The sequence below is a fragment of the Arachis ipaensis genome, chromosome B4 (genome assembly GCF_059453495.1).
Source record: "Arachis ipaensis isolate K30076 ecotype BB chromosome B4, ASM5945349v1, whole genome shotgun sequence".
Classification (NCBI taxonomy): domain Eukaryota; kingdom Viridiplantae; phylum Streptophyta; class Magnoliopsida; order Fabales; family Fabaceae; genus Arachis; species Arachis ipaensis.
This window is the reverse complement of record NC_142439.1, coordinates 132,405,380-132,418,415: the sequence shown is the minus strand read 5'-3', so window position 1 is coordinate 132,418,415 and position 13,036 is coordinate 132,405,380. Positions and strand designations below refer to the sequence as shown.

The following is a 13,036-nucleotide window of genomic DNA, read 5'->3' as shown; positions in this document are numbered from 1 at the left end:
CAGTTTCCCCGAAGGGGCGCCTTTCTTGAGATCGTGAAGACGGCTCGGTTCGTCGTGGAGGGAACCTCGTTCGCTCCCGGGAGGAAGCCACCGAGGCTTCCCCTCTCCGCTCGGCCCCTTGGCCTGGTTCTGTGGAACCCAGTATGACGTCCATTCAGGCGACTTCCCCATAGACGGCGCCAATGTTTAGTAGGTCAGATACCGGACGGTTCGGGTTGGCACTTCGATTGATGAGATGGGGTGTCGCCTGATTCCGAGTTACTGGGTTGGAGGTGGAGTAGCCGACGTTCCGAGCTCTTCGTGTGGAGAAGGGAGGGTGTCACCTGCAAAGACACTCCGACGCTCTAGTCAGTTAGGTGTGCAGGTGAAAAGTGAGAGAATGGTATGTGTCGTACCTTGGGGGAGGGGTAGGACCCTCCCCATATATACCGTGTCAGAGGTGGGTCCCACAAGGGCAGAACCCACCTTCCTCGAAGCTTCCCTATACAGCTGTAATAGAGAGCTGTCTAGGACGCGTGTCCAAGTCGGTACTTGAATGCCTCGTATCCGACCGTTCGGGTCGGGTGGCTCGTGGGTGGGGTCGGCCCATGTGATGTTTGGGTCAAGCCGTAACAAACATCAATTTCTTCTTTGGTGTTAAATACTTTCAAGAGCATCCTCAAACTTCTGCTTTTTGCTTGCTGTAACTATCAATTTCTACTCAAATCTGGATCCTAACATGAAATAGACCAGACACTTTACTCATCATATTAAATAGCCTAAAAATTTAGTCTAAATAGTAGATGGCGTAGTTGCCAATCTTGGAAAAGTAAAAAACGGACCTCAGAAATGATCTTATACTTGTCTTGTAATAATCAATAATAATCATCAGATGCTTAATGTTTTTTAATCGGGTGGCATGGACATTACTTGATTCTATGTTTTAGCTAAGTGATCATGTTATGTCATGTTTCGTTTAAGAATGTTGTTTTGATTATGTTGTAAATATAAACGTTCTTACACATTATATAAATCATGACAATCACATCTGAATGATGCGTATAACTTTTACAATGAAACGAGTGAAGATTCTGTGAACGCACCACATATTAAAGCCTTTCTCAAGTGCAAAGAAATTAATTCTTAGGAGAATCCACTCAGAAATAAATTAAGGATAACCGATGTAGAACTAAACCTGCAAACAGGAAACACCGGCAATAATCTTATAATCAAACAAGAATAAAATCTTTACCATTATAAAAGCAATTTCAAGGACAATGTTACAGGGGACTACATAAAACCTAAGACTCATGAGTTTTTTGAAGTGACTACAATCTTTGAATTCGATTTTGGATGTTGTCCGCTGTATGTGATTCTGAAGTCTCTTGAGGCTTGTGTTTAGTTTTTTTTTTTTTTTTTTTTTTGCCTTTTTTTCGTTGATTAAACACCCAAAAAAAATTAATTTAAAAATGATTGCATTAAAGTCTAACATATTATTCAATTAGCTGTTTTAAAAAATAATCACTATTAAAAAAAATTATTGTTCATTAGATCATGTTGGTATTATTATCAATTGTTTATATATGTTCAACTAATAAGGATTGAGGCATTTGTGTTGAGGTATCATAAGTCAACGTCACATTACAACATTAAATTATAGAATAGATAGAAATATAGAACACGTGAAGTAAAACAAATTTTCTTAAAATAAAATATTATTAGCTCTGTATGAAAAGTAGGAAAATGTAAATGCCATAATGCTGCTTCTTGTTCTTACTTCCTACCATGGTACGGTGGTGTTTGGTTTAGAGAGAAACGGGATAGTGAAAATAGAAACCAATATTTTTCTTTTTTCCACTTCACCTCTCTTCCAAGAAAAATACAATAAAATGAGTTTCATGTGATGATTGAACCGTGATTATTAATCTGCGAAACATGACTAGTTTATGATCTAACTACTTCATCTGATTAGTTTGGCCTGAATTTTAGAGTAGTTAATATGACGATGAAAAAGAACTAAAATAACTTTACCGAAAATTGTTAAGAATGTTTAATCATATTAAAAGAACTAAGGACTTTACCGAAAATTTTCTAATTATAAATTTTTTTATAAATAACTTTTGAATCTTTTAATAGTACATCACGCCAATGTTTAACCATAGTAAAGTAGAGATGAATTAAAGACTTTAATGAAAAAGTTTTAATTATAACTTTTCTAAAAATAATTTTTGAATCTACGTAATGAGAACCAAGAAAATTAATTAGTTGTGATAACATCTACATCTACTAAATAAGGGTGAAAATTTCCGATAAAAAAATATATTTGTATGAAGGTCCATGACTCAATGAACCAAGACATAATATATACATGAAAAAAATTGTACAACAGCACTGCCAATAAAAACTTGAAATATCCATATTCAAACATTGGCAGCAGAAAAGAAAGTGTTGTATCTACAACATGCTATCCGTAAGAGCAGGCAACCTGCGGAAGAAATTAACAGGTGCTGGTGGTGTCTTACTCCTAAGCTTAGGATGTCTCATCAAATAAAATCCAACGGCAATAAACATCAGCTGCAAAGGCACAACATAAAGCACAATTGCAGCCACAATGCAGAACACCATAAATATCGCCGTGGCGCGTGGATCGCGCCAGTTTATAAGCGCGTGCAGCCTCTCCCCTTGGGCCGCTATGTCTCCAACCACGCTCTGGACTCGTCCGGCGAGGCTTCTCAACCGATCATACCTCCACCGGACGATGTCCGAACTCCTCGTGGTTGGAAACGTGTCCATTTCCTCATCCAGCTCATCAGGATTCGCCACGTCAGCACAAGAAAGCCTTGTGTCCATGTGTGGCGGGTACCTGGGTCGAAACCTCCATTTCCACATTCCTATAACAAACATGTAGAGAAATATTGTTGGTAGAATCAGTTCAGGGAAGCAAACTAGCATAAGGAAAAGAATGTGCACAAGAACCGTTGTAACTGAATTCTTCCACGTGGAAATCTCCCCAAGCCACCCTGCAACCGAAATTAGTCCTGAGAAAACGTTTTTCAGACGGTTGAAATTCGCCTTGCTTCGCCTCATGCTCCATAAATGTGAATCTGAGTCAGACAAGTACTCAACTACCTCCTTCCTAAGAGGCGGCTCGGCGCGGCTAAGTCGCGCCGAAACAATGATCACAGCCTGCTGTTTCAGCCTGTCCTGTTCTATAATATTTAGTGGCTTGACATAATGCATCTTTGGCAAATGAGGCTTGAAATATAAATTCAACATGTTAACGAATGATGTGCACGAGAATCGAATTGCCAAATGAATTTCACCCATCTTCTTGACACCAGAATTATGAAGCATTAACAATGGATAAGTATGCGTGTAGATTCGGCAGGATTCTAGCGTCGATAGCCTTATCCGAACCTTGCCAATCTTTGAATCTCTGTTGCCATTTCCATTAGAGCTACTTACCTGTCCATTATCAAAAACTCCAAGAGTTAGAACCGTGGAAGGATCATAAACCTCCCAAGTGTATTGCTCATTGAATTTTGGACTAATGCTGCCTATAACCGTCCGCGTTCGCACCCATTTCTGTCCGTATTTCGCGACACAGTAGGCGTCCGACGTTCCCCTGCCTTCTCTGGTCTTCATTGGTATCACATTAGCATCTAAAATTCCAAGTTCCAAGACACCAATTTGTTTCTTCCATAGCACTCTTGTTGAAGGCCTAAGATCACTGCTATAATAAGTAGACTCATCAAGAACATGGTATCCACCTTCTAGAAAAACATTCACATGGATTCTACTGAAGAACTTGTCTTTGTCCTTCTCTTTGTGTTTTCCATTCTCCATGTCCATAGCAGATGACATGGATTTCTCCAAAGGATACCATCTGCTTCGGATGGGACGATCATCTGCGCGCTTGTCAATTGATCCGACAGGGATAATCACATTGCCAATAGTCTCATCTTTGTTGTTTCCAAGGCGATCTTCCACAGTAAGGATCAAAGGCTCTTCAAAAGGCTCAGCTGCAACCAACATCAAATCTTGATTCCACTGAGGATTCATCATTCTTGATTGAACTGGTCTAGTCTTCAAGATTTGATTACCAATCTGTACCTTGACATATGCATCTGGTATTCTTGATTTCTCTGATGGAACTAAATCTTGTGCCTCTATTACTTTAACTCTCACATACCATAACCGTGGCGAATGGTAAACTTTCGACCGGATTTGAGCATAGTAAGAAGAAGAAGAGCTTCCATTAGGAGATATGGCATCAGAATGCCAAGCATCAGGAAAAGCCTCGTCGGCCTGAGAGCCGTACCAGACTGCAAGCATTATCTCCCCATTGTTCTTTTCACCTTTCTTGTTTTCAATCCGGTACCATTCTGGAGCTAGAGGACTATCTGGGGGAACGCGCCGGGGAACATCATAGAGATTGAACTTCACATTCCCAACTACATCATCTATCACCACATCCTTGTCTTTCACCACAACTTCAAGAATTGATGACTGAAGATTCTCCTTTGCAAAGGCAAAAACTTGGTTCCAATCAGGACTTTGGTTTTTCTCAAAGTGGTTTGTGGTCCCTTTGAAGTTTCCAATCTTCACCTCAACATAGGGATCAAGGCTTCCAGTTACATCCATGGATGGAAGATCTCGAGCTTTAACAACTCGGACGAAAAGGTACTCCATTGGTTCAACAAGATCATAGGTACTGGCCGGTATATTTCCTCGAATCACCCTTCCACCAACCACTTTTCCCCCTCCAAGAACAGGACTAGTCTCTCTAACAACATGATCAACTGGTGATGCTGAGCCTGCAAATGCATTCATAACTTTTGCAGCAGGTTTTGCAGATTTCATCTCATTCATGGAAAATGATACATTAGGCACCCCAGCAGCAGCAGCGGCTCCAGCCGAATTAGGCTGCTGCTTTTCGCCTTTATTCGATTTAGCAATGTTATGGAATGTGTGCCTATTTGGCTGAGTTTTCTTAATTGGAATTTCTCTAAGGACTGGATCAGGGAATGGTAATTGTGTTTGATCTTGCATTGGAATGTGATATGTGTTATTCTGAAAGAAATCGGGAAGAGGGTTTGAAGCTCTCATAGAATTGTCATTTGTAACATACACCTTCAAACCAAGTTCTCCTTGTACCTTAGAAAAGAAACGTTTCTTTTCAAGAGGGTAGTGGAGAAGAACAGCATCAGAATACGAGACGAAGGAGGTTCCGGTTAGCCGGACTTTACCAAGGAAGACTTTTGAGCCATTGGTTTTGTTGTAGTGATATACAAAGGCTTCAAGATTGAGGCTTGGTATCATGCTTGGATCAGTGATGTTGAAGTAAAAAGTCTCATCCCAAACAGGACTCAGATCTTTCTCTTTAGTCGTGGTGCGAAATTTCTGGCCGTCAAATTGAAGCTCGACGAAAGCGCTAGATGAGCCTTCACCATCTTTTGGAGCAAGATCATGAGCACTAACAACTTCTACAGCAAGTTTGAGATTGTTCATTGGTTCCAATGATTTGGACGAAAGAAATGTTTAGGCAGAACCTGAAAAAAGGAACATGGATAACTTGATATTCAAATCAATAGATATAGTATTGTATTAAAATTTGTCTATATTTTCCTATTAATATGCAATCAAGCAAAGCTATGGTGATTTTGTTGAAGACATTAGTTTCAATTTTCAACGTCTGATTATGTCTGCATAAAAAATAGTTGTGTCTTTATTTAAAAGATTGATTGATATTCTCATAGTTTGACTAATTCCACAAACCACAAAGGCAAGAAAACAATGGAATATTCAACTAAAACTTTATTGTTTGTTCTTCATTGAAAATCAGAAATCTTGGTAAATTCATAGATGCACAACAGTCTACTCCATCCAAAAGAAAATAGAGAAAAAAAAAATCAGCACAAGTTATGAATTACCTATGACTCTTCAATTGTTAATTTCGAATTGTAGATAAGGAAACAAAAGGAAAAAGGAAGAAGAAAACAGTGTCGTGGAAAGCAAGTAATGCTTCAAGCACAAGCAAGACAGAGGAAGATTCTGAAAGTATCAACCGGACCAATTAATTATATAACCTTCTTCTCTGTGACAAAAAGCAAGACAAGAATATAAAAAATCCCTTTTCTTATCATCAACAGAAAATTACAGAATTTGAGAAAAAGGATTAAACTTTCAATCTTTTGATTACTAATAAGTAGTAAGAATAGCAACTCAGTATAACCCTAAAACAAAACTAAGAGTCAGTTAATTAAGAAGTGGGAAAAAGAATAAAACAGAAACAACATATATATGCAAAAAAAACAGAGAATCGAATTCAAAAGTAAGGAAGAATAAGAAGAAGGAGTGGCATGAAAACATACCTGTGAATGAATATTCAAGGTGCCAAGAAGAAGAAGAAGAAGTGAACAAAAAGAAGGTATAATAAGCAAGGGGAAGGGGTTGATAGAGAGAAAAAATCAGAAGAGAGAATCTTATAGAGCAAGAAAAAGAAGGAGGAAGAACGGGGTATGATATTTCTTCTGGGATGGTTCGTTGAAAACGAGTGCAAGAGGTATTATGAATTGACTTCCGAATACAAAAAATATTTATATGCAAAGTGCAAACCATTTGTCTTTTTGACAAAAATATTGTGACATTTGGATTAGGGCGTTTGAATTGGTCTAAACATGAAATTAAAAAAGAATGTAGTTAAATATAACTGTAAAATTTCTTTACATGACTAGCCGTCAAAATTAAATTTAATGTTTTGTACATTAGCAAAATAATATAGGTTAATAATCAATTTTATTTTTAAACTTATACGCGAATTTTAGTTTAGTTAATGAAGTTTTAATTATTTCTATTTAATTTTAAATTTTACAAACGTAATTTATATTAGTTATTGGAATAATTTTTGACACACAAAATTAATGAAACAATCACATAAATAATTAGATATCATGTTGAAACTTGTAAAATGACGCATTTATAATTTTCGTGCTTTAGTACAAAAATAACATCATATCAATTATTTTAGGAAGAAAAATTTTAATAAACATCATTTATAATATTATTTTTGTGTTATTTGAATACCAAAATCAAAACAATATTGTTTTACATAATTTAGTGTGACATTTAATTGTCCACATAAGTGTTTCTTTAATGTCTGTGCAAAAATATTTTAGAAACTAAATAAAAATAATTAAAGTTTCAAAAATTAAATTGAAGTTAATGTACAAATTTAAAAACGAAATTAAATATTATTTCAAAAAATATTTTAAAAAATGTGAAAGTGATGTATAATAATTAATAGCCTAATAGGAGACTAGGAGTATTATATTAGAATATGATTACACGGAGCGGGGAGACAAAGGAAAGAGTTGTGAGAATTTGCATGTCCGTTATTGTTTGAATTTTCGCATTTTGGAAGAACATTCACATTCCACGACAACTTAGGCTTCGCTCTGATTTGCGACTTTGGGTTGTTGCTTTGTTTGTCCATTGTCCCACTTTTGAGCGCGTAACTCAAATGCCTCTCTCAAATCATTACACGTGTCCTTTTTCTATTTGATCATTACCAAGTGCAAAATCTTTCGTCTCATTGGGAAACATCATTTGTGTCAAACCCTAGGTTGCTTTGAACTCTCCACTGTGAATCCGTTTTCATTCCTATTCCATCTTCAACTCACATTCCCAGAACACATCTTTTTTTATTGAAACGTATGAAGGAGTGGATGGTGATGTCTTTACACATTAAAAATAAAAAAGAAATGTAACCATCGCCAGGTAGAATTAATGAATTACTGATGTTTGCAAAATGGAAAATCAATGTAATTTACTATAAAGTTGGGTAGGTAATATTTCTTTTTGTCACGATAATGTTTGAACAATCAGGTACTCCACTCATGCGGCAAGTGGCCTTGAAATATAATAGTTAAGAGCACCGATAATAATAATTTTGGGTTCAGCTAACATATAAGTTTACAAATTAAAAAAAAATTATTAAAAATATAAAAAATTTAAATTTTCAATATATTTATTTTGTATTTGTTAAATAAAAATATTTAAATTTTTTACTAATGATAATTTTATTATGTGTTATTAGAACACATATTAGCTAAATTTATAATTTTTTTTATATTTTTAGTGTATTTAATATATTGAAAGTACATGAATTTATATTTTCAAAAAAATAACATTTTTATTTTTTCTTAACTAGCACCCTTAAATTCAAGACCAAACCCTTAAACTAAAGACCTTAATCCTTTGAACTAGGGTAATATCGAAATAGATGCGTCTTTTGTCTTTATTAGATGAATAAATATATACTACTTGAACAAAAAATATTTTTGCTAGTTTTCATGGTTCTTGCCCCACTTCGGAGATAGATGGACTATTAAGTTTAATTAACTGAAAAAATAGCTCCAATCAGCATGCATATGAAGATAATATTATAAATTTTAGAAAATTATGAATTATTTTAAGAATATAAATTATAAAAAAACATAGCCTTTATTGATTGATAAGATTTTGATATTTTAATGATATACGTATTAAACATATAATTAAATACTGAAATGATACATATAATTAAAGTTCAACCACTATATTTATATATATATTTATTATACATGTTACTTTTTATATTTTTTAAACTAGTCAAATTTGTCGTAATAAAATAATCAAATATGTCACAGACCAATAATTAAAATAGTATATAAATTCTTTTATGCAATGTCAAATATGCATTTTTATATTCGATGATTAATTGATGACTAATTTTTTATTTAGCGGGATATCAATCTTTTTTTTTATATAAAAATGTTTCATATTTTTAATATTAATAACAAATTTCCTTTATAAGTATAAGTATATCCTAAAATATATTTAAAATCATCACAAAAAAAATAAGGAATACCGTCGGTTTTATTATAAAAAATAATCAGATATTTGTTGTTTTAAATATTTACTATCAAAATTCATTTGTTCGACAGTAATTATCATTGGATGTTGCGACGAATTATCGACTCAGAAAATTAATTAGTTACCGATGAATTCTTTTGACGGTATTGTTGGCGACAAAAAATGTTATTTCGCACATTATTACTATCAGATTATTCCTACGGTAATTCTGACGGTAATGTCAATTTTTTGTTTTTTGAAATAAATGGTCAATTTTAATTTTAAATTTAAATTTTTTCACACAATTAGTTGTCCACTCATAAATAATGAAAAACTTTTATTTAAAATAAATAATACAATGTTCAAATAAATTAAAATTCAAGTACATCAAATAAATACAATGAAACAATAAAACGAAAAACTAATCACTATAGATCTAGGTAGTCGTCGTCGTCGGTCTCGTAGCCCTGAGTCGGCGGCATAGAAGGTGGTGATGTCCGTATGCTACCAGCAGGGCCGCTGCAACCTACAACGGCACCGCCGCCACCAACAAGGTTGATGCTAGCGGCGCGCATCTGGGCTTGGTACACCTCATCTAAGCCTCCATACGTTGCATCCGCTTTAGTGAATCCCTCCACTCCAGCCTAAACTCATCCATGGACGTCATGCAAGTGAGGATCTCCTGATACCTCTCCCGATAATCGTTAAGCTCCTGAGCTTGCTACTGAAGGCTGCGTTGGAGCTCCTGCACCTACAGCCTCAAATCTGCGCCTTTTTCGGGCTCGACTGGTGGCGGAGCCTGACGACGGCCTCAACGTGGAGGTGCGGAGACTGCTGGCGAAGAACGACCCCATCCCGTATACGCGGTTCTTGTACAGCGCTGAGGTAGTCTCGCGCCAAACCGCATTGGGATCGACGATTGAAGCTGCAGAGCCATCGGCGGCGTCCTCCCCACCTTACTGAGGCTACTGATCAGTCGCGGCCTCTAGTATCTATGTGTAGGACTCCTGTGTACTTAACACAAGTTATTGTGATTAGTATGATAGATATACAGTTAATCTCTAATAATTTTATAGCAGAAAATAATCAGATGTATGTTTACTCATATAATGGTCCTGAGACCACTTATCAGCAAATGTCTCTTTGTTCTCCTCTGGGTATACTTGAATGTCTCCGCCAACACACCTCGCAATCCAACGACTTTGACTACACATGTTGTATTGAAACAATATGATTAGGATGCCTAGTAATGATATGCAGAAGAATATAACTAAGTTATGAACAAAATTAAAGTCACTTTACATACCAGCCTGACGTTCATCTTCATGAAGGTCACTGAGCCACCAGTATACTTAGACGACCTGGCCGAGGCCCTATTAGCTCTGTTGGTGAGACGCCGATGCTAGAACCTCTCATAGGTCTCCCAATGAACAAATAGAACCTTCTTTATGTCCGGTCGGAGCCACTACGTCCGGTGGTCCTGTCCCTGACGAACTTCATCCAGCATCAGACCCATTCTATGGTCGATTATCTTCCTGATGGTAAGGTCGTGCTCAACGTCCCACCTAAAGTGCAGCTGTAACAAAGAAACTTTAAAATTAGTTAAGCAAGATAGAAGATATAAATTAGCTAAAAAAGTTTGAACATAAAAAAAATATTAATTACCAGCATTGAAACTTAAAAATACTAACCAGCATTCAAACTTAAATCCACTAAACTAGAGTCAATTTTCAGGCACTTTCAGTGATAACTATAAACAGGAAATACATGAGACTCAACTTGATACTTACCTCGTGCCGCCATCAAGCAGAATCTTCAACCGTAAGATGGGAGGTGATGGTGGGGCGTCATCTGCTGCCTCACTGTTGTGGCTGGACTCCTGGGCCACGACATCCATCACTGGAGGCGGCATTGACGTGGATGCGGGCTGCTGAGTGATAGGAGGCGTCGTCGCCGTAGACGGAGGCACGTAGTTGGGGTTAAGAACTATGATGAACGGCTGGTCTGCTAAATCCGCAACCTGTGGCATCATCGGGGTAGTCGAAGTAGAGGGAAAGGAGCCAGAAGTCCCGGAAGTACCGAAAGAAATCCTCCCTCTACCCCAATGCAACCACGGCCAGTAGCTTGATCCGCAGCACTTCTACCTGTCGATATGTCTGCAAATATCAAATTATTAAACATTCTCAACAACAATTTCTTAGCAAAACAGTCATCAACGCAACTATTAACACAATTAGACAATTTCAAACACTTCAACAATTCAAAACCTATTGTATATTAAATCTAACTTAACTTAATCAACCTAAATCCACTAAGATTAGAAAACTAAACTGAACTAACTTTGAAACTGATTGAAAATTAAAATTAAAATTCTAATCAAACCTAAACTAAATTGAACTAAAATTAAACAAATCAAATTTTATAGGATAATGTATATCAAACTTGCAATATTAGATAAGAAACTTTAAATATTCAAAATTTAAAAATGTTGGTCAATAAAAAACAAATCAAATTCCATCAATACAAATAATCAAAATAATAGGAGAACAAGCAATGATTTGAAGGGATTGACCAAAATATTTAATAAAAAGCTTTTTGAGGCATATTTGCAAATATTTGGCATCTAAAATCATAAACAACATAACTTAGCATCAACAAGTAATTTGTGCAACACCAATTCACAAAATTCAACATCAATGACACCAAAAAAAGTCAACAGTGTTGATTATAAATTCATTAGACAACAGTCTAATTAATTCAAAAGAGCAAAACAATAATTAACACAGTGAATGAGCGCAATCAAACAATTAACCAAATAAACTCAACAACCATTTTTCTATTAATTCAATCAGCAAATTCAGAATAGTTTCAGACACTTTCAGCAATAATTCAGAACCTATAAATCTAAACTAAACTATCCTAACCACCTAAATCCACTAAACCAGAAAATTAAACTAACTAAACTAATTAAATCAATCTAATGAACTAGAACTAACTAACAGGATTTGAAAAAAAGTTCAAACAAAGAACCTTAAAGGCAGGGTGCAGAAAGCAACAAAGAAGGAGAGAGGAAGGTGATGGCACCGGGTTGTTGCTGGTGCTAGAAGTGGCGGTCGTGAGTCGCCAGAGTTGGGAGCTGGAGGCTATGGGATGAGAAGAGCGAAAAGAGAAGGAGGAAAGGACCGCGGCAGCGCTGAGAAGGAGGAGAAGAAGGAGCCATCGGCGGAGAAGGAGTGGCAATGGCGGTGGTCTCGACGGCGGCGGTTGGAACGAGAGAGAGAGAGAGAGAGATGGTGGTGATGGTAGTAAGGGTTCGAATGAGGGGAAGAGGTTCATGATTTGAATTTACGCCACTATTACTGTCAGATTTACCGTCAAAATTTATCGACAATAAATTTTTGCTGGTCACTAAAACACATCATTTCACTAAATTGAGTTATCGTCGGATTAATCCCACAGTAAACCCTATCGTAAAAAACGCGCCAATTTAATTTATTTTTTTTCTAAAAATTACCGGCAGATTTACCGTTAGAAAATAGAATCTGCCGGTACTTAAAAAGTCTTACGAATTCGATGTGGTTATTGCCGATAAATTTACCGCTATTCTATGATACTAAATCCAATGGTACGGTACTCAACATTTTTTTTATAGTGAATTCGAAAAAAAAATAAATAAGTCTTTGATCTTTTATTATGAAAAAAATAAATCTCTCATAAAATTAAATTATAAATAAATCTCTGATTTTTAAATAAGTCTTTCTAGTGATAATTTAAATTCCATATGTAAAGACCTGTGTTTTTCTTTTACAAAAATAAAAAAATTATTTTAATTAAATTTAGTTAAAAATTTATTTATTTTTGAGATTAAAAAAAAGTAGGAACCAATTTGTTATTTTCTCATGGTTTGACCTTGAGTATTGTCATTATGACGAAATTAGAGAGAAAGAACTTTTCCACACTATCATAACAAATGTCATCTTTGCTAAAGAAAAGTTAATCAATAATTACAGCCTCATTATTTGAAGTCTCGCAAAAAAATTTCATTCTAATGCAAAACTGAATTTCTTCTCTTATGCTATCCCCAAATGAATTCCCTTCATCTGATCCAATGTTTTTCATCCTATTTCTCTCATCTAATTCGCTTCTTCACCCTTCGCATCAT

The 13,036-nt window shown here is 35.7% G+C and overlaps 1 protein-coding gene across 2 annotated transcripts; it reads right to left on the bottom strand.

Annotated features, from left to right (window-relative positions):
- Positions 1–2,282: 2,282 nt before the first annotated feature.
- Positions 2,283–6,533, bottom strand: LOC107634980 (FT-interacting protein 3-like). Of its 2 annotated transcripts, XM_021121739.2 has the most exons (3): positions 6,354–6,451; positions 5,913–6,076; positions 2,283–5,531 (listed from the first exon to the last, which is right to left on the bottom strand). In XM_021121739.2, the coding sequence occupies exon 3, from the start codon at positions 5,488–5,490 to the stop codon at positions 2,434–2,436; it is 3,057 nt and encodes a 1,018-aa protein (XP_020977398.1). In that variant the 5' UTR covers positions 5,491–5,531; positions 5,913–6,076; positions 6,354–6,451; the 3' UTR covers positions 2,283–2,433. The 2 variants fall into 2 exon arrangements, with proteins under 2 accessions (XP_020977398.1, XP_016193810.1); XM_016338324.3 differs by lacking the exon at positions 5,913–6,076 and having other exon boundaries at positions 6,354–6,533.
- Positions 6,534–13,036: the final 6,503 nt, after the last annotated feature.

Coding starts and splice junctions, on each gene's coding strand:
- LOC107634980 (XM_016338324.3), bottom strand. CDS start 5,490: ATGAACAATCTCAAACTTGCTGTAGAAGTTGTTAGTGCTCATGATCTT.